Source organism: Carassius carassius, chromosome 22 (genome assembly GCF_963082965.1).
Source record: "Carassius carassius chromosome 22, fCarCar2.1, whole genome shotgun sequence".
In the NCBI taxonomy this organism is placed as follows: Eukaryota; Metazoa; Chordata; class Actinopteri; order Cypriniformes; family Cyprinidae; genus Carassius; species Carassius carassius.
The window spans coordinates 20,802,559-20,829,546 of NC_081776.1; the positions used below are offsets into that span (position 1 = coordinate 20,802,559).

General features: G+C 41.5%; 2 protein-coding genes across 2 annotated transcripts; one reads left to right on the plus strand and one right to left on the minus strand.

Moving 5' to 3' along the window:
* Positions 1–35: 35 nt before the first annotated feature.
* Positions 36–2,068, minus strand: LOC132098432 (zona pellucida sperm-binding protein 3-like). Its single transcript, XM_059504549.1, has 8 exons — positions 1,534–2,068; positions 1,173–1,291; positions 989–1,092; positions 740–917; positions 527–644; positions 363–445; positions 206–297; positions 36–134 (listed from the first exon to the last, which is right to left on the minus strand). The coding sequence occupies exons 1-8, from the start codon at positions 2,065–2,067 to the stop codon at positions 55–57; spliced, it is 1,308 nt and encodes a 435-aa protein (XP_059360532.1). The 5' UTR covers position 2,068; the 3' UTR covers positions 36–54.
* A 4,504-nt stretch (positions 2,069–6,572) lies between these two features.
* LOC132098597 (zona pellucida sperm-binding protein 4-like) lies at positions 6,573–26,164 on the plus strand. The gene is made up of 5 exons (XM_059504657.1): positions 6,573–6,897; positions 25,308–25,495; positions 25,568–25,665; positions 25,737–25,894; positions 25,968–26,164. Exons 1-5 carry the CDS (start codon positions 6,573–6,575, stop codon positions 26,162–26,164), a joined length of 966 nt encoding a protein of 321 aa, XP_059360640.1.
* Positions 26,165–26,988: the final 824 nt, after the last annotated feature.

The following is a 26,988-nucleotide window of genomic DNA, read 5'->3' on the forward strand; positions in this document are numbered from 1 at the left end:
TTGGTTAAACTAGACAAGAAAAACCGAAGCAAGAATAAGTTTGCTCCCCCACATTTATTGAAGACCAGCCAAAGTCTTCTTGTGCTCTTGAACCACTACAGGACCGAGCGAGGCCTTCCCTTCCCACTGAAGGCCTAGAAAAAAAGCAGACACCAGAGTTAAGTGCTTGAAGGGTCAAAAACCAAGCTTAAAAGCACCTTCCTACCTCCAAAAGGAGAAGCAGCAGTTCCACCATCAGGACCACATGTGGAGTCACAGCAACCACAAACCTGGTGGTTCCCATCAGCAGCAAGCCACCTGCAATACGAAAAAAAAAATCAGACATGGCACCTTTAATGTATTCGTACGTGGCATGAACATACCCATTGGCAAAGGAACAGGATTTGTGGAGCGCGTCACTAGGTGCAGAAGCAAGAGTGGCCTTCAGAACACACGTTATGTAGATCTGCAAGAGACACCACGGGTAAGGGGTCACAAACCAAAGCAAATGGGAGAGGTCGTTCTCCCCAACACTCGGAATACATACAGAAGGACTGGATCCCCCCTGGAACATGAAGGCCTCCAGCTGGAACCGGATTTTGTCTTCCTGGGATCGAGGCATGAAGCGCGAGCTGGAAGCTGTGACCTTGGCATCCACAAGACATCTAAGGAGTGAAAAGTAGTTGTCGGGGACAAAGTGGTTACAAGGAGCAAACGCGAGAACAACTCAACTCTGCAGCATCTGGTGACATGAACACACCCATGATTCTCAATGAACAAATATCTCGGAAGGGCGTTCACATCAGGTACTTGGGTGGCCACACAGCTGTCCACGAACACACGCAGAGGGACGTGGTTGTATACCTTCACGGATGCCTCAACTTTAATAACATCACCCAGGAAGTAAGAGTTTGAAGGCCTCTCATAGGACCAGTCATCTGCAAGAGGGAAGAACTGCTTAGGCACAGCCTCTTTCAGAAGGCAGGAGGTCTAGAGAAACTGCACAAACCCATCATGAGCTTCAGGGAGAACAGCAAGACTTCTTCACCAGCCTCCGTTGAGGCATAAGGGACCCAAGTTGGCTTCAAGGCATTACCGCTGACATTTTGAAACCTGCCGTTCAAGTTACCAATTAAACGGGCTTCCGGTTCCACCACCGCAAGCAATGCCATGAGTCACAAAAGGTCACTTACCTTTGATAATGGCATTGAACACCAATAACTGCACCACCTGCACGGGTAATCGGAGTGCCAGCAAACGCCTCAGGAGTGTAGGTAAGGGCAAAGGTGTAGACAAGCTCATCCTTGGTCATCTATAGGAGACTGACGTTGTTACCAAGAGGATTCTCCCCAAACCCCAACCCATTCCAAAAGGCATCTTAGCAAGTCATGCCATAACACTTGGTTACCCGAGTAAGCAGTTATTAAGGGTTTTTCCCCCCACTATAAAAGAACCGTCCCATGGATGTTATAGATTCAGGGAGCCATCGATACCAAAACAAGGGCCCATTTTTAGTAGGGTTCAATAGATCTAGTAACACTTAACCGCTCTTACCATCAACACACTGTTGCAGTCCTGCAGTTCATTCTCAAAGAAGAGCACCTTGGAGCCTGGGACCAAACCGACAACAGGACATCCTCCCAAAGTCAGACCAGATGGCTGGATCAGTTCACCATTGCTAAACAAGTCCTGCTGTACCTCCACATGAACCCGGTTCTCACCACATTGAATAGCTACACTACTGGGAGTCACAGGTTGCCTCAAATGGAAGTCCACCGCCATCTCACTCGGCACTTCTGGAACAATGGGGAACCTCCAGTCCAAAGGCTTCACTGGTCCCTGCAACACCTGCTTCTCCTGAAGACCAAGAGGCTCTTGTGCAAATCCTCTGTAGTCAAGACTCTGAGACGGAGAAGCCTTCTGCAAAGTGTTTCCGAGCACTTGAGAAGAAACAGGCACTCTGGAAGCTAGATATGATTGATGCTTCTTGCTTTTTGGACTTTGACTGGATCTCAAACTTCCAAAAGCATTCTTCAGATCAAACACCACAAGCACAACCAGCACTAACACATATTGCAAAAGACCCATCCTGACAAACGTTAACACAATACCCACCAGTCCTCGTCTTTGCCATTAAGTACAGCTTTGAATTTAAGCGGCTCCTCCCCTTTCAGCTTCACTGATTACCTTTGATTCTCCTCTGGACCTGTAATTAACAAATGAGAACGTTCTGGAATGTCACTAGCCAATGGAAGGCTTGATAAGACTTTATTAAAGAGTTTGGTGATTTTACATCTGAGTTAGTTCTGGCTGCATATAAAGTTTTAATAGTTGGTGATTTTAATATCCATGTTGATAATGAAAACGATGCATTGGGATCAGCATTTGTAGACATTCTGAACTCTATTGGTGTTAGACAACACGTTTCAGGACCTACTCATTGTCAAAATCATACTCTAGATTTAATACTGTCACATGGAATTGATGTTGATGGTGTTGAAATTATTCAGCCAAGTGATGATATCTCAGATCATTATTTAGTTCTTTGCAAAATTCATATAGCCAAAATTGTAAATTCTACTTCTTGTTACAAGTATGGAAGAACCATCACTTCTAACACAAAAGACTGCTTTTTAAGTTATCTTCCTGATGTATCCAAATTCCTTAGCATATCCAAAACCTCAGAACAACTTGATTATGTAACAGAAACTATGGACTCTCTCTTTTCTAGCACTTTAAATAAAGTTGCTCCTTTACACTTAAGGAAGGTTAAGGAAAACAGTTTGACACCATGGTATAATGAGCATACTCGCACCCTAAAGAGAGCAGCCCGAAAAATGGAGCGCAGCTGGAGGAAAACAAAACTAGAGGTATTTCGTATTGCTTGGCGGGAAAGTAACATATCCTACAGAAAAGCATTAAAAACTGCTAGATCCGATTACTTTTCTTCTCTTTTAGAAGAAAACAAACATAACCCCAGGTATTTATTCAATACAGTGGCTAAATTAACGAAAAATAAAGCCTCAACAAGTGTTGACATTTCCCAACACCACAGCAGTAATGAGTTTATGAACTACTTTACTTCTAAAATCGATACTATTAGAGATAAAATTGCAACCATTCAGCCGTCAGCTACAGTATCACATCAGACAGTGCACTATAGACCCCCTGAGGAACAGTTCCACTCATTCTCTACCATAGGAGAGGAATAATTGTATAAACTTGTTAAATCATCTAAACCAACAACATGTATGTTAGACCCTATACCATCTAAGCTCCTGAAAGAGGTGCTTACAGAAGTCATAGATCCTCTTCTGACTATTATTAATTCCTCATTGTCATTAGGACATGTCCCCAAAACCTTCAAACTGGCTGTTATTAAGCCTCTCATCAAAAAACCACAACTTGACCCCAAGGAACTAGTTAATTATAGACCAATCTCGAATCTCCCTTTTCTGTCCAAGATACTAGAAAAGGTGGTATCCACACAATTATATTCCTTCTTAGAGAAAAATGGTATATGTGAGGATTTCCAGTCAGGATTTAGACCGTATCATGGTACTGAGACTGCTCTTCTTAGAGTTACAAATGATCTGCTCTTATCATCTGATCGTGGGTGTATCTCTCTATTAGTTTTATTGGACCTTAGTGCTGCGTTTGACACAATTGACCACAACATTCTTTTGCATAGACTTGAATACTTTGTTGGCATCAGTGGAAGTGCATTAGCATGGTTTAAATCGTACTTATATGACCGCCATCAGTTCGTAGCAGTGAATGAAGATGTATCCTATCGATCACAAGTGCAGTATGGAGTACCTCAAGGCTCAGTACTAGGGCCGCTACTCATCACGCTTTATATGTTACCCTTGGGAGATATCATCAGGAAACATGGTGTTAGCTTTCACTGTTATGCTGATGATACTCAGCTCTATATTTCTTCGCAGCCCGGTGAAACACACCAATTTGAAAAACTAATGGATTGCATAGTCGATATAAAAAACTGGATGACGAGTAATTTCTTACTGCTAAATTCTGAAAAAACAGAGGTGTTAATTATAGGACCTAAAAACACTGCTTGTAATAACCTAGAACACTGTCTAAGACTTGATGGTTGCTCTGTCAATTCTTCGTCATCAGTTAGGAACCTAGGTGTGCTACTTGATCGCAATCTTTCCTTAGAAAGCCACGTTTCTAGCATTTGTAAAACTGCATTTTTCCATCTCAAAAATATATCTAAATTACGGCCTATGCTCTCAATGTCAAATGCAGAAATGTTAATCCATGCATTTATGACCTCAAGGTTAGATTATTGTAATGCTTTATTGGGTGGTTGTTCTGCACGCTTAGTAAACAAACTACAGCTAGTCCAAAATGCAGCAGCAAGAGTTCTTACTAGAACCAGGAAGTATGACCATATTAGCCCGGTCCTGTCAACACTGCACTGGCTCCCTATCAAGCATCGCATAGATTTTAAAATATTGCTTATTACTTATAAAGCCCTGAATGGTTTAGCACCTCAGTATTTGAATGAGGTCCTTTTACATTATAATCCTCTACGTCCGCTACGTTCTCAAAACTCAGGCAATTTGATAATACCTAGAATATCAAAATCAACTGCAGGCGGCAGATCCTTTTCCTATTTGGCGCCCAAACTCTGGAATAACCTACCTAACATTGTTCGGGAGGCAGACACACTCTTGCAGTTTAAATCTAGATTAAAGACCCATCTCTTTAACCTGGCATACACATAACATACTAATATGATTTTATTATCCAAATCCGTTAAAGGATTTTTTGGCTGCATTAATTAGGTAAACCGGAACCGGAAACACTTCCCATAACAACCTATGTACTTGCTACATCATTAGAAGAATGGCATCTACGCTAATATTTGTCTGTTTCTCTCTTGTTCCGAGGTCACCGTGGCCACCAGATCCAGTCTGTGTCCAGATCAGAGGGTCACTGCAGTCACCCGGATCCAGTACGTATCCAGACCAGATGCTGGATCAGCACCTAGAAAGGACCTCTACATCCCTGAAAGACAGCGGAGACCAGGACAACTAGAGCCCCAGATACAGATCCCCTGTAAAGACCTTGTCTCAGAGGAGCACCAGGACAAGACCACAGGAAACAGATGATTCTTCTGCACAATCTGACTTTGCTGCAGCCTGGAATTGAACTACTGGTTTCGTCTGGTCAGAGGAGAACTGGCCCCCCAACTGAGCCTGGTTTCTCCCAAGGTTTTTTTCTCCATTCTGTCACCGATGGAGTTTCTGTTCCTTGCCGCTGTTGCCTCTGGCTTGCTTAGTTGGCGACACTTCATCTACAGCGATATCGTTGACTTGATTGCAAATAAATGCACAGACACTATTTAACTGAACAGAGATGACATAACTGAATCCAATGATGAACTGCCTTTAACTATCATTTTTGCATTATTGACACTGTTTTCCTAATGAATGTTGTTCAGTTGCTTTGACGCAATGTATTTTGTTTAAAGCGCTATATAAATAAAGGTGACATTGACATTGACATTGACATAAGGATCTGAGATTTTCATCTACACTTATTTACAATTTTTCAGTTAAAGTTTGACAGTGTGTCTATGATAGACAATGAATGTCATTAAAAAAGCCCCTGATATGACTCAAATAATAGAGAATATTCATAAAAATCTCTCTTTTTTTTAAAAGAGTTTTTAGTTTATCATTGGAAAAGATTTGGAAAAATGTAGAATTACATCACTTGCTCCCCAATGAATGGGTGGCATCAGAACGAAAGTACAAAGAGCTGATATAAATATAAAAATAATCCACAAGTAATTCACATCAATTACTGTCTTTTGAAGGGAAAGGCTGTGTGTTTCTAAGAAACAAATCCATCGTTAAGAAATTCAAACTATTCTTTCCGGCCAAAATATGAGTTCATAATCCCAGTTATGGTATCAAGGTGCCATAGAATGCATTGATACAATAATTTAAATGATATCTACATAAAAGGTACGTGGCTTGGGTATGGGCAAAAATTCTCCAGAACGGTTTTACATGTCCATTTACAACCCTGGGATTTGTCCCTAGAATTATTTGGAAGGGTCATGAACAATAATGTCGAGCTCTGCTCTGATTGGCGGTTTCACAGCTCGGATCTCTTCTTTCCAGCGTGAAAGATGGAGAGATTAGGCTTCCAACCTGATATGTTTGAGCCTGTATCGGACGAAGATAAAGATTTGGAAAGAATGTTTAGCGTCCGCGTGAACAAGGCTTGAGAGAGTTGTCAGTGAAGATGTGGATGCAGCCTCTGTGTTGCTTTTAAAGCGTTCTTTCAATAAGAATTGAATCTTGAGATCCAATGAGAATCACCCAGTAGTTAATGAAGAGGGAGGGCCTATCGTTAATTAGCTGAAATCTGTAGAATACAAAAAGACCAAAGGGCAATATCTCCACTTGGTGGTGGGGGGGTTGGAAGTTTGGTGACTGGAGACTTATCCTTTGGAAAGTTTACGCAGGAGGAAAAGTTGAAGAAGCGATGATAAAAGTTCTTCGAGTTGCTGTCACCTAATGAAGAGAAGACAAGGAACTTTATTGGAAGAAATGGGGAAACGTGACAAAGGAGTGAAAACGATGTCGGGTAGGCAAAGCTGTGCTGGAAATGGGCCAGAATGGGCTAACTCGGATGACACTAAGAATGAAGATCATATGGAGTTTAGTCAGGAGAGAGATAGAATAAGAGAGAAACGGGGTGGTGAAAGTGGAAAAGAGGGGTCAAAGAAATTCAAAGGGATGATGACTAAAGTGGATGGAAAGGATGATAATTTGAAGATAGATGATGAGTGCAAAGTAATACTTAGATTTGAGGAAGAAAATGGAGTGCATTCGTATGAATCCAGTGAAGTTGACTACGATATTAAAAAACCAAGTGGGAGATGTCAAAATGGCCAAAGTTTTGAGGGATGGAAACCTTTTAATAATATGCAAAAATGAAGATCAAAGAGAAAGGGCCTGTAGAATGAAGGAGATAGGAAGGTTTAAAGTAAGTAGCGTTAGTCGCGTGGAGAAGAGAAACATGTGGAATAGGGGGGTGATTTGGGGGATCCCTGTTGATGTAAATGTGGATGAAATAAAAGCAAACTTAAAAGGAGGGAAAGTGAAAGATGCCCGAAGATTGACCAGCTTTAAGAATGGGGTGAGACAAGTAAGTGAAAGTGTGTTGTTGGAATTTGAGGATGAAATGCTTCCTAACCGAGTATCCCTAGGATATATGATGTATAATGTGAGAGAATACGTTCCTAAACCTTTGAGATGTTTTAAATGCCAGAGGTTTGGTCACACAGCCATGAATTGCAAAGGGAAAAGAAGGTGTGCTAGATGTGGTGAGGACCATGATTATGAGAAATGTAGAAGGGATGTGCAACTGAAATGCTGTAACTGTGGAGGAAATCACAGTGTGGCATATGGGGGATGTGAAGTAATGAAAAGGCAGGTTGAGATTCAGCAGGTCAGAGTGAAAAATAAAATATCATATCATAAATATCATATGTTGGACTGGTGAATCACAGGGATGAAAGAGTAGTAAATGAGACAAGTGAATAATGAATCTGAATAATGATCAACATGAACAGATAAAAGGGGGTAAAGTTCTGGTTGATTTAAGGAAATTAGTCATCTTTATAGCAGGGGTCATCAATGCTACCACTGAGGCAAAGTCAAAAACGGAGCAGTGAACCATCTTAGCCTGAATGATTTGTCCTGGGAAGAGGTGAGGAATGAGTTAAGTGCTCAGGCCAGTCAGGAAGCTTCATCTGTTGGCTGATATTATGGTTCTTATTCTTCAATGGAATGCAAGAAGCTTGGTGGCAAATGGGCAAGAATTTAAGTATTTTATCAGTTCGTTACCAACTACACCTGATGTAATCTGTATACAAGAAACATGGTTATCACAGAAATTAGATTTTAGTATATATAATTATGTTAGTGTAAGGAATGATAGGGAAGATGGTGTAGGGGGTGGGTGTGCTACATTTATCAAGAAGAATATTCCATATCAAGTTATATCAAAAGGAAGGGCGGAAGAGTATATTATTGTTAAAATATGGACTAAGCAAGAGAAGTTTTCTGTGGTAAATTATTATAATCCATGTAGAAGATTAGATGGTAATAAATTAAATCAGATTGTTGAACTAGCAAGTGACCGCATTGTTTTATGTGGAGATTTTAATGCCCATAGTTCATTATGGGGAGGGGGGAGAACTGATTTAAATGGGCTAATAGTAGAACAGTTGTTGGATGAGTTTGATTTGGTATGCATTAATGATGGGAGAAGCACAAGAATAGATGTTCACACGGGTAAAAGTTCAGCACTTGATTTAACACTAGTGTCAAAAGAGGTGGCAGGTATTTGTGAGTGGGAGTTATGGGAGGAATCAACTATGGGTAGTGATCATTTTCCTGTTGTATGTAAGTTAGGTGTGAGAAAGGATGAGAGGGAAGAAGGAAGAGAGGATAAATGGATATTAAATAAGGCTATGTGGGGTAAATTTGAATATCTATGTGAGGAGGCGAGTAGTGAAATTGATTTAAGCCAGGATATAGATGAAATTGAAGAAAAGTTTAAAGAAGTACTGATTAGAGTGGCTAACTTATGTATTCCAAAAAGCAAAGGAAAAATGAATAGGAAACCAGTTCCATGGTGGACGGAAGAGTGTGGGAAAAGCATTAAAGTAAGAAATAAGGCATTTAAAATGCTGAAGAGTAATCTTAACTTCCAAAGATTGATAGAATACAAAAAGGCCCAGGCTCAAGTTAGGAAAGTAGTAAAGAAGGCAAAAAGAGACAGTTGGAGAGAATATTGTAATAAAATAGGTAGAACGACTCCATTAGGAAATGTGTGGGGAATGATAAGGAAAATGAGGGGAATTAGAAAGGACTGGCAGTTTCCAGTTTTAAAAGCAGGTGAAACCATAGCAGTAACAAATAGGGAAAAAGCTGATATCATAGCTAAGGCCTTGGTTGAAATTCATAGTTCTAGTAATCTGTCAGAGGCTGGGAAAAGAGGAAGAGAAGTGGCTAGAGATGCATACCCAGAGGCACTAATAAGAAAGGAAAGTACAGAGGATGCTATGGATTCCCCTTTTACATTAAGTGAAATGAAACGGGCAATAGATAAAGCTAAGGTAACTGCTCCAGGAAAAGATCAGATTAGTTATAGTATGTTGAAACAGTTTGGAATTTTAATGCAAATGAAACTTTTAGGTATATATAATAAGAGCTGGGAAGAAGGGAGATTACCAATAAGTTGGAAAGAGGCTATTATTATACCTATAGCAAAACCAGGTAAGGATTCAACGAATCCAGCAAATTACAGGCCCATTGCCCTTACGTCGCATGTTGGGAAAATTATGGAACGGATGATTGTAGAAAGAATGACATTTTATATAGAAAGTAAATCTCTTTTATCCCCTTATCAAAGTGGGTTTAGGAAAGGACGGGGAACAATGGACCCTGTGGTTTGCTTGGAAACAGAAGTTAGAAAAGCTATGATAAATAAGGAATCGGTTATGGCAGTTTTCTTGGATGTGGAAAAAGCTTATGATATGGTATGGAAAGAGGGGCTAATGATTAAATTAGATAAAATGGGTATTAAGGGAAGAGTTTTTAATTGGGTCAAAAGTTTTCTATCTGAAAGGTATATTCAGGTTAAAATTGGTGCTTCAGTGTCTAATAAATTCAAAGTGGATAATTGCACCCCCGCAGGGTAGTGTGATAAGCCCATTACTTTTCTCTATTATGATTAATGATGTTTTTAGTAAAATAAGGTATGATATTGGGAAATCATTATTTGCTGATGACGCTGCCCTTTGGAAAAATGGTAAGAGCTTTTTGTTAGTTCAAGAGAAGATACAGGAAGCTGTAGGTTTAATTGAAGAATGGTCTTATTCATGGGGTTTTAAATTTTCAGTGGAAAAGACAAAGATGATGGTTTTTACTCAAAAGAGGGATAGGGTGGCTAAGGTGTTATTGTATGGGAATCAAATTGAGCAGGTAAATTACTTTCGGTTTTTAGGGGTAACGTTTGACTCTAAACTAACTCGGACAGAGCAGGTAAGGATAGTAGAGGAAAAGTGTAAGAAGATTTTAAATATAATGAGGTGCTTAACTGGGATAGAGTGGGGTTCTAGTAAGGGAGCCTTAAGAGGGATATATGTGGCTTTAGTAAGACCAGTGATTGAATATGGAAGTATAGTGTTTAGATCTGCATCGAAAACATCATTAAAGAGACTGGAAGTTATACAAAATCAAGCACTACGAATTTGTTGTGGAGCCATAAGGTCCTCTCCAGCTTGTGCATTACAAGTTGAGGTGGGCGAGCTTCCATTAAGTTTAAGATTTGAGCAACTGATGATGAACTATTGGACTAATCTAAAAGGTCATAATGAAAGATGGCATCCTACAGTTAAGTGTCTTATTCCTTGTTGGGAAAGTGGGAAAGCTAAGATAGAATGTTTTGCTTGGGCATCTAGTAAAATAGCAATTGAAATGAAATTGCTGGAGAATAAGTTCAGTCCTACTGTTCCTTTTTCAAGTACGCCACCTTGGTTGTTTTCGCCACTAATTATAGACTTCAATATTCAAGGAGAAATAAAAAGACTTAATGGGAAAGGAAACTGGGTAGAAAAAGTGGAGGACAGAATAAGGTCTATATATAATTCATTTATAGCTGCATTTACGGATGGTTCAAAAGATCCTAAGAGTGGTGTTACTGGTTTTGCATTCACTATTCCAGAATTAAAGATTAATGTTAAGGAAAGAACCTCTGATCATTTGACAGTATTTACTGTGGAAATGTTAGCTATTTTAAGGGTATTACAGTGGGTAGAGGAAAACAAAATTACCAAGGTTCTAATTTGCTCGGATAGTTTATCATCATTAATGTCTCTTCAGTCTTTATCATCTAATAGTAGACTTGATATTGTGTACGAAATTTATGAGACTGTATATAGACTGCAACATATTAATGTAGCAGTCAGATTTTTGTGGATTCCAGCTCATAGGGGGATTGAGGGAAATGAGACAGCAGATATGTTGGCTAAGCAAGCTTTGAAACTCGACAGAATTACAAAAGTGGCACTAAGTAAAGCTGAAGTTAAAGTAAAAATAAAGGAAAATATTATGAAGACATGGCAGAGACAATGGGATGAAGGGAAGAAAGGGCGACATTTGTACAATATTGTGCAAGAAGTAGGGAAAAGGAAATCTATAGATCGATGTACTAGAGAAAGTAGCATTATGTCGAGGTTGAAATTAGGACATACTGGATTAAATAAAACTATGTATTTATTGAAAAAGCACCCTTCAGGTTTGTGTGATTGTGGAGGGGGAGAGGAATCAGCTGAACATGTGATTAGTGAATGTGTTAAATATGGAAATCAAAGGATAAAATTAAAAGAGGAATTACTGAAATTTGGGGAAAATGTGTTGAACCTTAAAAATCTTTTTAAAATTGGAGAGCAGGTAATGGGAGCTTTGTTTAACTTTTTGAAAGAAACTGGTTTAATGAAAAGGATTTAATTGATTGGTGAAGTTATTATAAAGGTAGAAAGGTAAAGTGAGTGTTTTTTTTTTGTTTTTTTTTTGTCGCTTGTGATGCTTACATTTCTGGCCCACACTCCAGCACAGTAGGTGGCGGTTATGCACCTTAAATGTCGGTTGCCACCCGCCAATAAAAAGAAAGAAGAAGAAGAAGTGTCCGGCCTTCCAGGGACTGAGTTTGACACACGTGGCTTAGAAAGAAAGAGTGAGGCTCTCTGTCCCCTTCCGTGTGGGTTTCCCTGTGTCTCCTGGGGCCAAAAGGCCACAGCTCCTCTTCAGGGCAGGTGAAATGATGTTTTGTGGAAAACTGTGAGGTTCCAGGTAAATTTCCTGAATCTCATCCAGCGACATTGCGTGTAGACCCTTGCCATCCTTTTATATACAATGAAGTGAAAATTCTGCATTCATGCTGGCTAACACTGCATGAAGGCAGTAATAGCATCCCTCTCATATTCATGTAACACATGGCCACGTCCTCCTGAGGTTTTGTGAAGTTTCAAAGGCAATATTGCTGCACTGGCCCAATCCTGCAGATTTGCTTTATACAACGTTCGGAAGATTAGACCCTTCCGATCAGAGCAGGCCACACAACTCCTTGTCCAAGCTCTTTGTTTTCTCCAGACTGGGCTACTGTTATGCTCCCTTGGCGGGTCTTCCGGCACGTACTATCAAGCCTCTGCAACTGACCCAGGATGCGGCAGCGAGAGTGGTCTTCAACGAGAAAAAAAGAAAGCCCACGTCACACCTCTCTTCGTAATTTTGCACTGGCTACCAATAGCTGTTCGCATCAGATTCAAGATACTGATGTTTGCCTACAAGATAACCACTGGCTCTGCAGCAATATACCTAAAGTCGCTGGTTCAGTCCTATGCTTGCGTTCTGCAAGTGAACGACGCCTCGTGATGCCATCCCAAAGAGGCACAAAATCACTCTCATGGACCTTTTCCTGGACTGTTCCCAGCTGGTGGTTCGGCTTGCCTATCTCAATTCGAGCAGCGGAGGCTTTAACCATTTTCAAAAAGTGTCTAAAAACTCATGCTTGTCTTCAACGCCTGCCCAATGAATACTTGCATTTGCCTAATGCTGTGTTTTGTCAAAGTTAACGCCATGCTGGCTCAACGTAGCAGAAGACTGAAGTCTCTGTCTGCAGCCAAAGAATACATCTGTCAGAAGTGAGATTCAGACCCACGCCTCCAGGGGAGAGTGAGACCTGAACGCAGCGCCTTAGACCGCTCAGCCATCCTGACACACTTGCTTGGCAAGGGATGGCCTGTTGGAGCCACACCTGAATGCAAGGACCTAGAAGCTACTTATTCTCTGTTTGGGCGCCCTTTAGCCCCAAGCCTCGTTGGCGCAGTGTCAGTCTCATAATCTGAAGGTCGTGAGTGCGAGCCTCACACGGGGCAAAGTGGTGCTTTTTCTGATCACTGAGGGCGCTTAGACCAAGGGAATCAAACTAAATTCCTTTAGGGCCCGAGCCCTGTAGAGTGTTGTTCCAACCCTTCTCAAACACACAAGGCATGTAGTTTTCAAATGAGCCTGAAGGCCATGATTAGTTGGATCAGGTGTGTTCAATCAGGCTTGAATCTAAACTCTGCAGGTCTCCGGCCTTCCAGGGACTGAGTTTGACACTCGTGGCTTAGAAAGAAAAAGTGAGGTTCTCTGTCCCCTTCCGTGTGGGTTTCCCTGTGTCTCCTGGGGGCAAAAGGCCACAGCTCCTCTTCAGGGCAGGTGAAATGATGTTTTGTGGAAAACTGTGAGGTTCCAGGTAAATTTCCTGAATCTCATCCAGCCACATTGCGTGTAGACCCGTGCCATCCTTTTATATACAATGAAGTGAAAATTCTGCATTCATGCTGGCTAACACTGCATGAAGGCAGTAATAGCATCCCTCTCATATTCATGTAACACATGGCCATGTCCTCCTGAGGTTTTGTGAAGTTTCAAAGGCAATATTGCTGCACTGGCCCGATCCTGCAGATTTGCCTTATACAACGTTCGGAAGATTAGACCCTTCCGATCAGAGCAGGCCACACAACTCCTTGTCCAAGCTCTTTGTTTTCTCCAGACTGGGCTACTGTTATGCTCCCTTGGCGGGTCTTCCGGCACGTACTATCAAGCCTCTGCAACTGACCCAGGATGCAGCAGCGAGAGTGGTCTTCAACGAGCCAAAGAAAGCCCACGTCACACCTCTCTTCGTAATGTTGCACTGGCTACCAATAGCTGTTCGCATCAGATTCAAGATACTGATGTTTGCCTACAAGATAACCACTGGCTCTGCAGCAATATACTTAAAGTCGCTGGTTCAGTCCTATGCTTGCGTTCTGCAAGTGAACGACGCCTCGTGATGCCATCCCAAAGAGGCACAAAATCACTCTCATGGACCTTTTCCTGGACTGTTCCCAGCTGGTGGATCGGCTTTAACCATTTTCAAAAAGTGTCTAAAAACTCATGCTTGTCTTCAACGCCTGCCCAATGAATACTTGCATTTGCCTAATGCTGTGTTTTGTCAAAGTTAACGCCCTGTTGGCTCAACGTAGCAGAAGACTGAAGTCTCTGTCTGCAGCCAAAGGATACATCTGTCAGAAGTGGGATTCGAACCCACGCCTCCAGGGGAGACTGCGACCTGAACACTGCACCTTAGACCGCTCAACCATCCTGACACACTTTGCTTGGCTAGGGATGGCCTGTTGGAGCCACACCTGAATGCAAGGACCTAGAAGCTACTTATTCTCTGTTTGGGCGCCCTTTAGCCCACAAGCCTCGTTGGCGCAGTTAGGCAGCGCGTCAGTCTCATAATCTGAAGATCATGAGTTTGAGCCTCACACGGGGCAAAGTGGTGCTTTTTCTGATCACTGAGGGCGCTTAGACCAAGGGAATCAAACTAAATTCCTTTAGGGCCCGAGCCCTGTAGAGTGTTGTTCCAACCCTTCTCAAACACACAAGGCATGTAGTTTTCAAATGAGCCTGAAGGCCATGATTAGTTGGATCAGGTGTGTTCAATCAGGCTTGAATCTAAACTCTGCAGTTCTCCGGCCTTCCAGGGACTGAGTTTGACACTCGTGGCTTAGAAAGAAAAAGTTAGGTTCTCTGTCCCCTTTTGTGTGGGTTTCCCTGTGTCTCCTGGGGGCAAAAGGCCACAGCTCCTCTTCAGGGCAGGTGAAATGATGTTTTGTGGAAAACTGTGAGGTTCCAGGTAAATTTCCTGAATGTCATCCAGCCACATTGCGTGTAGACCCGTGCCATCCTTTTATATACAATGAAGTGAAAATTCTGCATTCATGCTGGCTAACACTGCATTAAGGCAGTAATAGCATCCCTCTCATATTCATGTAACACATGGCCACGTCCTCCTGAGGTTTCGTGAAGTTTCAAAGGAAATATTGCTGCACTGGCCCGATCCTGCAGATTTGCCTTATACAACGTTCAGAAGATTAGACCCTTCCGATCAGAGCAGGCCACACAACTCCTTGTCCAAGCTCTTTGTTTTCTCCAGACTGGGCTACTGTTATGCTCCCTTGGCGGTTCTTCCGGCACATACTATCAAGCCTCTGCAACTGACCCAGGATGCAGCAACGAGAGTGGTCTTCAACGAGCCAAAGAAAGCCCACGTCACACCTCTCTTCGTAATTTTGCACTGGCTACCAATAGCTGTTCGCATCAGATTCAAGATACTGATGTTTGCCTACAAGATAACCACTGGCTCTGCAGCAATATACCTAAAGTCGCTGGTTCAGTCCTATGCTTGCGTTCTGCAAGTGAACGACGCCTCGTGATGCCATCCCAAAGAGGCACAAAATCACTCTCATGGACCTTTTCCTGGACTGTTCCCAGCTGGTGGATCGGCTTGCCTATCTCAATTCGAGCAGCGGAGGCTTTAACCATTTTCAAAAAGTGTCTAAAAACTCATGCTTGTCTTCAACGCCTGCCCAATGAATACTTGCATTTGCCTAATGCTGTGTTTTGTCAAAGTTAAAGCCCTGTTGGCTCAACGTAGCAGAAGACTGAAGTCTCTGTCTGCAGCCAAAGGATACATCTGTCAGAAGTGGGATTCGAACCCATGCCTCCAGGGGAGACTGCGACCTGAACACTGCACCTTAGACTGCTCGACAATCCTGACACACTTTGCTTGGCTAGGGATGGCCTGTTGGAGCCACACCTGAATGCAAGGACCTAGAAGCTACTTATTCTCTGTTTGGGCGCCCTTTAGCCCACAAGCCTCATCGGCGCAGTTAGGCAGCGCGTCAGTCTCATAATCTGAAGGTCATGAGTTCGAGCCTCACACGGGGCAAAGTAGTGCTTTTTCTGATCACTGAGGGTGCTTAGACCAGGGGAATCAAACTAAATTCCTTTAGGGCCCGAGCCCTGTAGAGTGTTGTTCCAACCCTTCTCAAACACACAAGGCATGTAGTTTTCAAATGAGCCTGAAGGCCATGATTAGTTGGATCAGGTGTGTTCAATCAGGCTTGAATCTAAACTCTGCAGGTGTCCAGCCTTCCAGGGACTGAGTTTGACACCCGTGGCTTAGAAAGAAAGAGTGAGGTTCTCTGTCCCCTTCCGTGTGGGTTTCCTGTGTCTCTTGGGGGCAAAAGGCCACAGCTCCTCTTCAGGGCAGGTGAAATGATGTTTTGTGGAAAACTGTGAGGTTCCAGGTAAATTTCCTGAATCTCATCCAGCAACATTGCGTGTAGACCCGTGCCATCCTTTTATATACAATGAAGTGAAAATTCTGCATTCATGCTGGCTAACACTGCATGAAGGCAGTAATAGCATCCCTCTCATATTCATGTAACACATGGCCACGTCCTCCTGAGGTTTTGTGAAGTTTCAAAGGCAATATTGCTGCACTGGCCCGATCTTGCAGATTTGCCTTATACAACGTTCGGAAGATTAGACCCTTCCGATCAGAGCAGGCCACACAACTCCTTGTCCAAGCTCTTTGTTTTCTCCAGACTGGGCTACTGTTATGCTCCCTTGGCGGGTCTTCCGGCATGTACTATCAAGCCTCTGCAACTGACCCAGGATGCAGCAGCGAGAGTGGTCTTCAACAAGCCAAAGAAAGCCCACGTCACACCTCTCTTCGTAATTTTGCACTGGCTACCAATAGCTGTTCGCATCAGATTCTAGATACTGATGTTTGCCTACAAGATAACCACTGGCTCTGCAGCAATATAACTAAAGTCGCTGGTTCAGTCCTATTCTTGCGTTCTGCAAGTTAACGACGCCTCGTGATGCCATCCCAAAGAGGCACAAAATCACTCTCATGGACCTTTTCCTGGACTGTTCCCAGCTGGTGGATCGCCTTGCCTATCTCAATTCGAGCAGCGGAGGCTTTAACCATTTTCAAAAAGTGTCTAAAAACTCATGCTTGTCTTCAACGCCTGCCCAATGAATACTTGCATTTGCCTAATGCTGTGTTTTGTCTAAGTTAACGCCCTGTTGGCTCAACGTAGCAGAAGACTGAAGTCTCTGTCTGCAGCCAAAGGATACATCTGTCAGAAGTGGGATTCGAACCCACGCCTCCAGGGGAGTCTGCGACCTGAGCGCTAGCTGACGAAGGATAGTCTGACAATATTTCAGAAATGTTGAGCAATGTCGAACTGCGCAGCCAATCGCATCGAAGCGCTATGACATTTGGACCAATCGCGTCGAAGCGCCTTAACATTTCCGTTGAGGCATAAAGGACCCAAGTTTGCTTCAAGGCATTACCGCTGACATTTTGAAACCTGCCGTTCAAGTTACCAATTAAACGGGCTTCCGGTTCCACCACCGCAAGCAATGCCATGAGTCACAAAAGGTCACTTACCTTTGATAATGGCATTGAACACCAATAACTGCACCACCTGCACGGGTAATCGGAGTGCCAGCAAACGCCTCAGGAGTGTAGGTAAGGGCAAAGGTGTAGACAAGCTCATCCTTGGTCATCTATAGGAGACTGACGTTGTTACCAAGAGGATTCTCCCCAAACCCCAACCTATTCCAAAAGGCATCTTAGCAAGTCATGCCATAACACTTGGTTACCCGAGTAAGCAGTTATTAAGGGTTTTTCCCCCCACTATAAAAGAACCGTCCCATGGATGTTATAGATTCAGGGAGCCATCGATACCAAAACAAGGGCCCATTTTTAGTAGGGTTCAATAGATCTAGTAACACTTAACCGCTCTTACCATCAACACACTGTTGCAGTCCTGCAGTTCATTCTCAAAGAAGAGCACTTTGGAGCCTGGGACCAAACCGACAACAGGACATCCTCCCAAAGTCAGACCAGATGGCTGGATCAGTTCACCATTGCTAAACAAGTCCTGCTGTACCTCCACATGAACCCGGTTCTTAACGCATTGAATAGCTACACTACTGGGAGTCACAGGTTGCCTCAAATGGAAGTCCACCGCCATCTCACTTGGCACTTCTGGAACAATGGGAAACCTCCAGTCCAAAGGCTTCACTGGTCCCTGCAACACCTGCTTCTCCTGAAGACCAAGAGGCTCTTGTGCAAATCCTCTGTAGTCAAGACTCTGAGACGGAGAAGCCTTCTGCAAAGTGTTTCCGAGCACTTGAGAAGAAACGGGCACTCTGGAAGCTGGATATGATTGATGCTTCTTGCTTTTTGGACTTTGACTGGATCTCAAACTTCCAAAAGCATTCTTCAGATCAAACACCACAAGCACAACCAGCACTAACACATATTGCAAAAGACCAATCCTGACAAACGTTAACACAATACCCACCAGTCCTCGTCTTTGCCATTAAGTACAGCTTTGAATTTAAGCGGCTCCTCCCCTTTCAGCTTGACTGATTACCTTTGATTCTCCTCTGGACCTGTAATTAACAAATGAGAACGTTCTGGAATGTCACTAGCCAATGGAAGGCTTGATAAGGATCTGAGATTTTCATCTACACTTATTTACAATTTTTCAGTTAAAGTTTGACAGTGTGTCTATGATAGACAATGAATGTCATTAAAAAAGCCCCTGATATGACTCAAATAATAGAGAACTTTTAATAAAAATCTCTCTTTTTTTAAAAGAGTTTTTAGTTTATCATTGGAAAAGATTTGGAAAAATGTAGAATTACATCACTTGCTCCCCAATGAATGGGTGGCATCAGAACGAAAGTACAAAGAGCTGATATAAATATAAAAATAATCCACAAGTAATTCACATCAATTACTGTCTTTTGAAGGGAAAGGCTGTGTGTTTCTAAGAAACAAATCCATCGTTAAGAAATTCAAACTATAAGAGTTTATAATCCCAGTTAAAGGTGCCATAGAATGCATTGATACAATATTTTAAATATCTACATAAAAGGTACGTGGCTTGGGTATGGGCAAAAATTCTCCAGAACGGTTTTACATGTCCATTTACAGCCCTGGGATTTGTCCCTAGAATTATTTGGAAGGGTCATGAACAATAATGTCAAGCTCTGCTCTTATCGGCGGTTTCACAGCTCGGATCTCTTCTTTCCAGCTTGAAAGATGGAGAGATTAGGCTTCCAACCTGATATGTTTGAGCCTGTATCAGACGAAGATAAACATTTGGAAAGAATGTTTAGCGTTCGCGTGAACAAGGCTTGAGAGAGTTGTCAGTGAAGATGTGGACGCAGCCTCTGTGTTGCTTTTAAAGCGTTCTTTCAATAAGAATTGAATCTTGAGATCCAATGAGAATCACCCAGTAGTTAATGAAGAGGGAGGGACTATCGTTAATTAGCTGAAATCTGTAGAATATAAAAAGACCAAAGGGCAATATCTCCACTTGGTGGATCGAGTTGGCAGGGTGGTGGGCTGGCGGAAGACAGCTGATCTGTGACTGGAGTGTGCATGGTAGGAAGTGGAGTAGAATCCGGTAGCGATCCGGAAATGGAGGATGAAAATTTTGGCGCGGAAGGTGGAGATAGTGAATGGAGTACAGTAGGAAATCGGAAAAGGAAGAAAAATAGAAGAAATGAATCGGAAACTGAAAGTGAGAATGGATTACACGTGACAAGGGGAAGGAAAGAAGAGTTTAAGGTATTGTTGAAATTAGATGCTGGATCTTTCAGTGTCATTAATCCACTGAAATTATCTAAAGTGATTAAGGAAAAAATAGGACTGGTTGAAAGTGTGAAGAAGTTGAGGGATGGTAGATTGATTATATATTGTAAGGACAGTAGACAACAGAAAAAGGCTCTAGAAATTAAAACGATCATGGGACAGGGTGTGAATTGTTCAGTTCAAGAAGAAAAGAAATGGGTTAAAGGAGTAATTACAGGGATCCCTACTGATGTAACAGAGGAAAAGATTAAGAAAGGTCTTACGGGAGGCGCAGTAATTGGTGTGAAAAGACTTAAATGTAATAGAAACAATGAAAGGGGAGATAGTCTATCAGTGATGATTCAGTTTGATGAGGATAAGCTGCCAAGTAAAGTCTTTTTAGGATTTATGAGTTTCTCGGTTAGGCTTTACGTACCCCCTCCACTAAGATGCTACAAATGCCAAAAGTTTGGACATGTAGCGGCTGTATGCAGAGGTAAACAAAGGTGTGCGAGATGCGGTGGAGAGCATGAATATGGCAAATGCGAGCAAGGAGTTGATCCCAAGTGTTGTAATTGCGGAGGGGAGCATAGTGCGGGGTATGGAGGATGTGAGGTGAGGAAAAATGCAGCTCAAGTGCAAAATGTAAGAATAAAGGAAGGATTGTCATATTCGGAGGCGGTGAAGAAAGTAGGAAATACTTTGGAATCAGGGGATAAAGGTAAAGGAATTCCTCAACAAAAGATGGAAACGGCTCAGGGAAAAACTAAAGAGAGCTTTGGGATTAAGAATAATGTGGCATTTGTAACCTTTATAGCTGAAGTGGTGAATTGTTCTGCGCAAACAGAAAGCCGGACTGAAAGAATCAGAATAATAATAAAAGCAGCTGAAAAATATCTAGAGATTGAGGGGATTTCTGTGGAAATGATTAATGAAAAATTAAAGATGCAGTTAACAAATACGCAAGCAGGATGTGGTGGTTCATAATGGTGCTTTTAATATTCCAGTGGAATGCGAGAAGCTTAATTGCTAATGGACAAGAGTTTAAAAAATTCATCTCTGATCTGGATAAAAGACCAGATATTATATGTATACAGGAGACATGGTTTAAACCTCAGTTAAATTTTGTTTTGCAAGGGTATCAACTAATTAGGAAAGATAGGAAAAACTGTAATGGAGGTGGGGTAGCAATATTTATAAAACAAGGGGTGGGATACAGGAATGTAGAAGTGAGTGAGGATCAAGAGGCGTTGATGATGGAAGTATGGGAAGGGAATCAAAGTATAAAAATAATTAATTTTTATAATCCATGTGAAAAGCTATGTAAGAATGCAGTGGAAAAAATAAGAGGTAATACTAGTCAGAAGGTAGTATGGTGTGGTGATTTTAACGCACATAATACATTATGGGGGAGTGTTAAAACAGATTATAATGGGTTAATAGTGGAAGAAATGCTAGATTGGGGACGGTTAGTATGTATTAATAATGGAAGTATAACAAGAATAGATGTGAGTAATGGGCGTAATTCAGCATTAGATATTACTCTGGTTTCAGAAGATCTAGCTAGAAAATGTGAATGGAGTGTAAGCAAGCAAAGTTCAATGGGAAGTGATCACTATCCAATATGGTGTCAAATTGGTGTGGATATTGTACAAACTGTGGTGGAGAGAATGCCAAGATGGAAATTTAAGGGAGCTAATTGGGAGCTTTTTAAAGAACTGTGTAATAACAATATGAACGAAATGGGAGAAATTGAAGAAATAGAAGAGTTAAGTATGAAAGTAATTAAAGTGTTAAGAAATACGGCAGAGGAAGTAATAGGAAAAACGAAAACTATAAGTAGAAGAAAAGCAGTCCCGTGGTGGAATGAAAAATGTAGTAAGGCAGTGAGGGAAAGAAATAAAGCAATGAAGAAAGCCAGAAAATCTGTATTGTTTACTGATTACATTATTTTTAAGAGAGCTCAGGCTATGGTTAGGAGAGAAATAAGAATAGCAAAAAGAATGTTCTGGAGAGAATATTGCAATAGAATAGGGGAAGACATTGAAATAAATGAAGTTTGGAACATGATTAGGAAGATGGGAGGGATTCAGAGAAATATTAATATTCCAGTTTTAGTAGGACATGGGAAAATAGCGATAAAAGATAGTGATAAAGCAGAGATGTTAGTGGAAGCATTTGTAAAGGTGCATAGTAATGATAATATTACAGATAATATGAAGAAGTATAGGGAACAGAAAGTGAAAGAGAATGAGCATATATATGAAAAGAAGATTCCGTCAGGAAGTAGGTTAGACTCAACATTTACTTTATATGAGTTAAAGAGAGCACTTGTAGGGGTTAAACATACTTCCCCAGGAAAGGATGAAATCTGTTATGAGATGATTAAGCAATTGTCAGATGGATCATTGAATATAATTTTAAGACTTTTTAATAAAATTTGGGATTCAGGGAAGATTCCTGTGAGTTGGAAACATGGAGTAATAGTGCCAATCGCTAAACCTGGAAAAGACCATTACCAGCCAGTTAGTTATAGACCAATTGCATTGACATCCAATTTATGCAAACTTATGGAACGGATGGTTATGAATAGGTTGACGTATGAAATGGAGAGTAAAGGTATGCTGTCAGCATGTCAAAGCGGATTTAGAAAAGGGCGAAATACGATGGATTCAATTCTGAGTTTGGAGGCGGAAATTCGAAAAGCTCAAGTTAATAAAGAAATGTTGGTGGGAGTCTTTTTCGATGTTGAAAAGGCTTATGATATGTTGTGGAAAGAAGGGCTGTTAATGAAATTGGAAAGTTTGGGAATTGAGGGAAAAATGTATAACTGGATTTCAAGTTTTTTGTTTGGAAGAACGATTCAAGTTAGAGTAGGGTCTGCATAATCTAGGATTCTCTCAATTGAGAATGGAACTCCCCAGGGAAGTGTGAGCAGCCCTATTCTTTTCAACTTAATGATTAGTGATATATTTAGAAATATTGAGACTGGAATAGGAAGATCATTGTATGCAGACGACGGGGCATTGTGGAAAAGGGGGCGTAATAGGCTGCTTGTAGAGAATAAAATGCAAAAAGCAGTGAAGGAGGTGGAGAAATGGTCAAATAGTTGGGGTTTTCGATTTTCTGTGGTAAAAACACAAGTAATTTGTTTTTCAAATAAGAAAAATAATCCTATGTTAAATATTAAAATGTATGGTAATCAGCTGGAACAAGTCAATGTAGTGAGATTTCTGGGTATGTGGATGGATTATAAATTAAACTTTGGAGTTCATATTCAGAAATTGATAGAAAAGTGTAAAAAAGGAATAAATGTCTTAAGATGCTTGTCAGGTGCGGACTGGGGAGCAAGTTGCCAGTCACTGAAAAGAATTTATTATGCAGTGATCAGGTCAAATATAGACTATGGAAGTATGGTATATAGTTCTGCGAATAAAACTTTACTTAAAAAAATACAAGTAATACAAAATCAGGCATTGCGAATTTGTTGTGGAGCATTTAGATCTTCTCCGGTAGTATCATTACAAGTTGAATTAGGAGAATTATCATTGGAACAACGCAGACTTCAATTGAGGATGAGATACTGGTCTGGTGTATGTGGACATCTGGAAAGTCATCCAGTAAAAATACTTTTGAAGGAATGTTGGGAGTATGAATACAAAGAAATAGAAAGCTTTGGTTGGGTAGTAGGGAAGGAGGCAAATAGCTTGGGATTGAAAGAATATTTAATAGCCCCTTCTGTTCCTATACCAGCAATTCCCCCTTGGATGTATCCTATGCCATTAATTGACTTACAAATACATAAAGAAATAAATAATCAAATAAGCATACCAACTAAGTTAGTAGTTGAACAGTATGTAAATCGAGAATATTATTCAGTATTACAGGTATTTACAGATGGGTCAAAGGATCCAGAGTCTTGTAGAACAGCAGCAGCAGTATTCATTCCTACATTTAATATAAAAATTGCAAAAAGAGTATCGGATCATGTGTCAGTATTTACTACTGAATTACTAGCTATCATATTAGCAATACAGTGGATTGAAGAAGTGCAACCATCAAGAATTGTGATATGTACGGATTCAATGGCTGCTCTCACTAGTCTTATGAGTGGAAAATCGGAATCTCGACAAGATTTAATATTTGAAGTTTTGCAAGGTTTATTTAGAGCAAGGCAGTTAGGGGTATTGGTATTCTTCCTCTGGGTGCCAGCACATGTGGGTGTGGATGGTAATGAGGAGGTAGATAAGTTGGCAAAGAAAGCATTAAAGCATCCACAAATAGAAATTAAGGTATCATTAAGTAAATCAGAAATCAAGAGGTTAATAGCAATTGAAATTAGTAAAAAATGGCAAAAGATATGGAATAATGACTCAAAAGGAAGACATCTTTATCAAATTCAGGAACGGGTTGGAAATGAGAGGAAAAGATATGGAAATAGGAAAAAAGATGTCATTATTACAAGGTTAAGAATTGGTCACACTGCATTAAATTATAGTCTTTATAAAATAGGGAAGCATGATACAGGAAAATGTGACAATTGCGGGGAGTTAGAAACAGTGCAGCATATTCTTTTAGAATGTGCTGCATATGAAAGGGAGAGACAACAGTTAAGTCAAGAGTTAGGAAGGATGGGAGTTGATACAATTTCAATTAAAGTATTACTAGGAAATGGAATAAGACAATCAAGAATTCATGAATTATTATTTAAATATCTAAATAAAACAGGAATAGTAAATAGAATTTAATTTTTTTTTTTTTTTTTTTTTTTTTTTTTTTTTTTTTTTTTTAAATTTTTTTTTTTTTTTTTTTTTTTTTTTTTTTTTCTTTATCTCTCTTCCAAAGCCAAGTACACTCCACACTCCAGATCAGTAGGTGGCGGAAATGCACCATTTATGTTGGTCTGCCAAACCGCCATTAAACACTAGTAGTAGTAGTAGTAATCTCCACTTGGTGTTTAGCTGTTGAACAATGGCTGGAAGTTGGTGTTTGGTTCAGATTTCGTTGGTCTGTGCATTCTGTCATGCTGTTCCACAGTGGAGTAAGTCGCTTCAGGATGTTCAAGCTCTGATGATGCAGCAAACTGACCAGCAGTTTCAGCTCCAGAAGACAGTTCAACAGCTAACTAACCAACAGTTTCCGCTTCGGAAGCCAGTTCAACAGCTAACTAAGCCGCAGTTTCCGCTTCAGAAGCCTGTTCAACAGCTAACTAACCAGCAGTTTCCACTTCAGAAACCAGTTCAACAGCTTCCTACACCTCAGTTTCCACTTCAGAAGCCAGTTCAACAGCTACCTACCCCGCAATTTCCACTTCAGAAGCCAGTTCAACAGCTACCTACCCCCCAATTTCCACTTCAGAAGCCTGTTCAACAGCTAACTAACCAGCAGTTTCCGCTTCAGAAGCCAGTTCAACAGCTACCTACCCCGCAATTTCCACTTCAGAAGCCAGTTCAACAGATAACTAAGCCGCAGTTTCCGATTCAGAAGCCAGTTAAACAGCAGTTTCAGAAGCCAGTAGTGCAGGCAGAGCCCCTTGATAAATGTGCTGTAGCTGATTCTGAGCAGATCCAATGTGGTCTACCTGGGATCAGTGGTGCTGAGTGTGAAGCTATCAACTGCTGCTTTAACGGACAGCAGTGTTTCTATGGAAGGGCGGGTAAGTGTTCTCAATCTTATTCCGTTCGTGTCAAACTGATTCTCTGAATTTAATCTGCTCTTGTACCTTGTTCTAGTGACTGTCCAGTGTATTAGAGATGGTCAGTTTGTGGTAGTGGTGTCTAGAGACGTTACTCTGCCTCGACTGAGTCTGGATACGGTTCATCTACTGGGTGGAAATGACCCACCTTGTGCTCCTGTGGGGTCTACACCTTCCTTTGCTATATACCAGTTCCCTGTGACCGCATGTGGCACGAGCGTGATGGTGAGCAGCAGCTACTGGTTTTATTCTGCATTGCTTATGATGGACTGGATGCTGACACGTTCCTATTCACAGGAGGACAGCGGATATGTGGTGTATGAAAACAGAATGACCTCCTCGTATGAAGTGGGGATTGGACCATATGGTTCCATCACAAGGGACAGTCATTTTGAGTAGGTGATCCATGTCTTGGTGTGACCATTAATCCCTGATAAATGCTACAAGCTCGCTGTGTGTCGTCCAGGTTTCTCTTCCAGTGTAGATATTCGGGAACTTCTGTGGAAGCTCTGGTTGTGGAGGTCAACTCTGTTCCTCCACCTCCACCAGTAGCTGCTCCTGGACCTCTCAGGGTGGAGCTCAGACTGGCCAATGGCCAATGTGTCACCAAAGGCTGTGCTGAAGGTAAGGTCTTGTCCTGTGTCTGCCTAAAGCCTTTCAAACTGGAGTCTGGTTAAACCCCAGTGTTGTTCCCCAGGGGATGAGGCCTACACGTCCTATTACAGTGACGCTGATTATCCCATCACAAAAGTCCTGCGAGAGCCTGTGTATGTTGAGGTGCACATTATGGAGAGGACCGACCCCAACATTGTCCTGACGCTGGGACGTTGTTGGACGACTTCAACCCCCAGTCCACTCAGTCTCCCCCAGTGGGACCTTCTGATCGACGGGTGAGTGTACAGCCAATCTTTATCCAGTTGGTCTGCTGGGAGACCCTTTCTAACTTTCTCTTGTTTTCAGATGCCCTTACCAGGACGACCGCTATCTGACCACACTGGTTCCAGTGACTGGATCGTCTGGTCTTCAGTTCCCAACCCACTACAAGCGCTTTGTTGTGAAGATGTTCACATTTGTAGATCCAGCCTCACTGGCTGCTCTGAAGGAAACCGTATGCCCCCCTTTACTTGAACATCTGTATATTTACTACTTGTGGATTCTATGACTTGAGCCTCTTTCTTCCCTGTCAGATCTTCATCCACTGCAGTACAGAGGTGTGCCATCCATCATCTGGCTCTTGTGAGCAAAGCTGCACTAGGAAACGTGAGTTCTTGCTTTCTCTTGACAAGAGGAACGGAGCATTTTAGAAGTGCATTCTCACTTCGAACATTTCTCTTTCAGGAAGAGACACTCGTATCAAGGCTGTCTCTGGGGAGCAGACTGTGGTTTCTAGTGGAGAAGTTACTCTGGTCATGTAAATCTAGTGGTTTTTTTTTTTTTTTTTTTTTTTTAAACTTTGCAGAACCCTTAGGTGTCTTTTGTCTATTGGCATTGTTTTGGTTCAGCAGAATGTGGGATTACATGCCTCTTCCCAGTGTTTTCCCCTCTCACTATTAAACCAAGGTTCCACAACCTTTTGTAAGGTTGTGCATTCCTTAATCCTTCCTCCAGTTGCTAACCTGGGGCAGCACAAGGCTCCCCTTATTCTTTTAATTTGTCTTCCAAACAGTAGTTTGGTTCCCGACATTCACAATATAGAAAGTAGTTATGTGGATTACTTG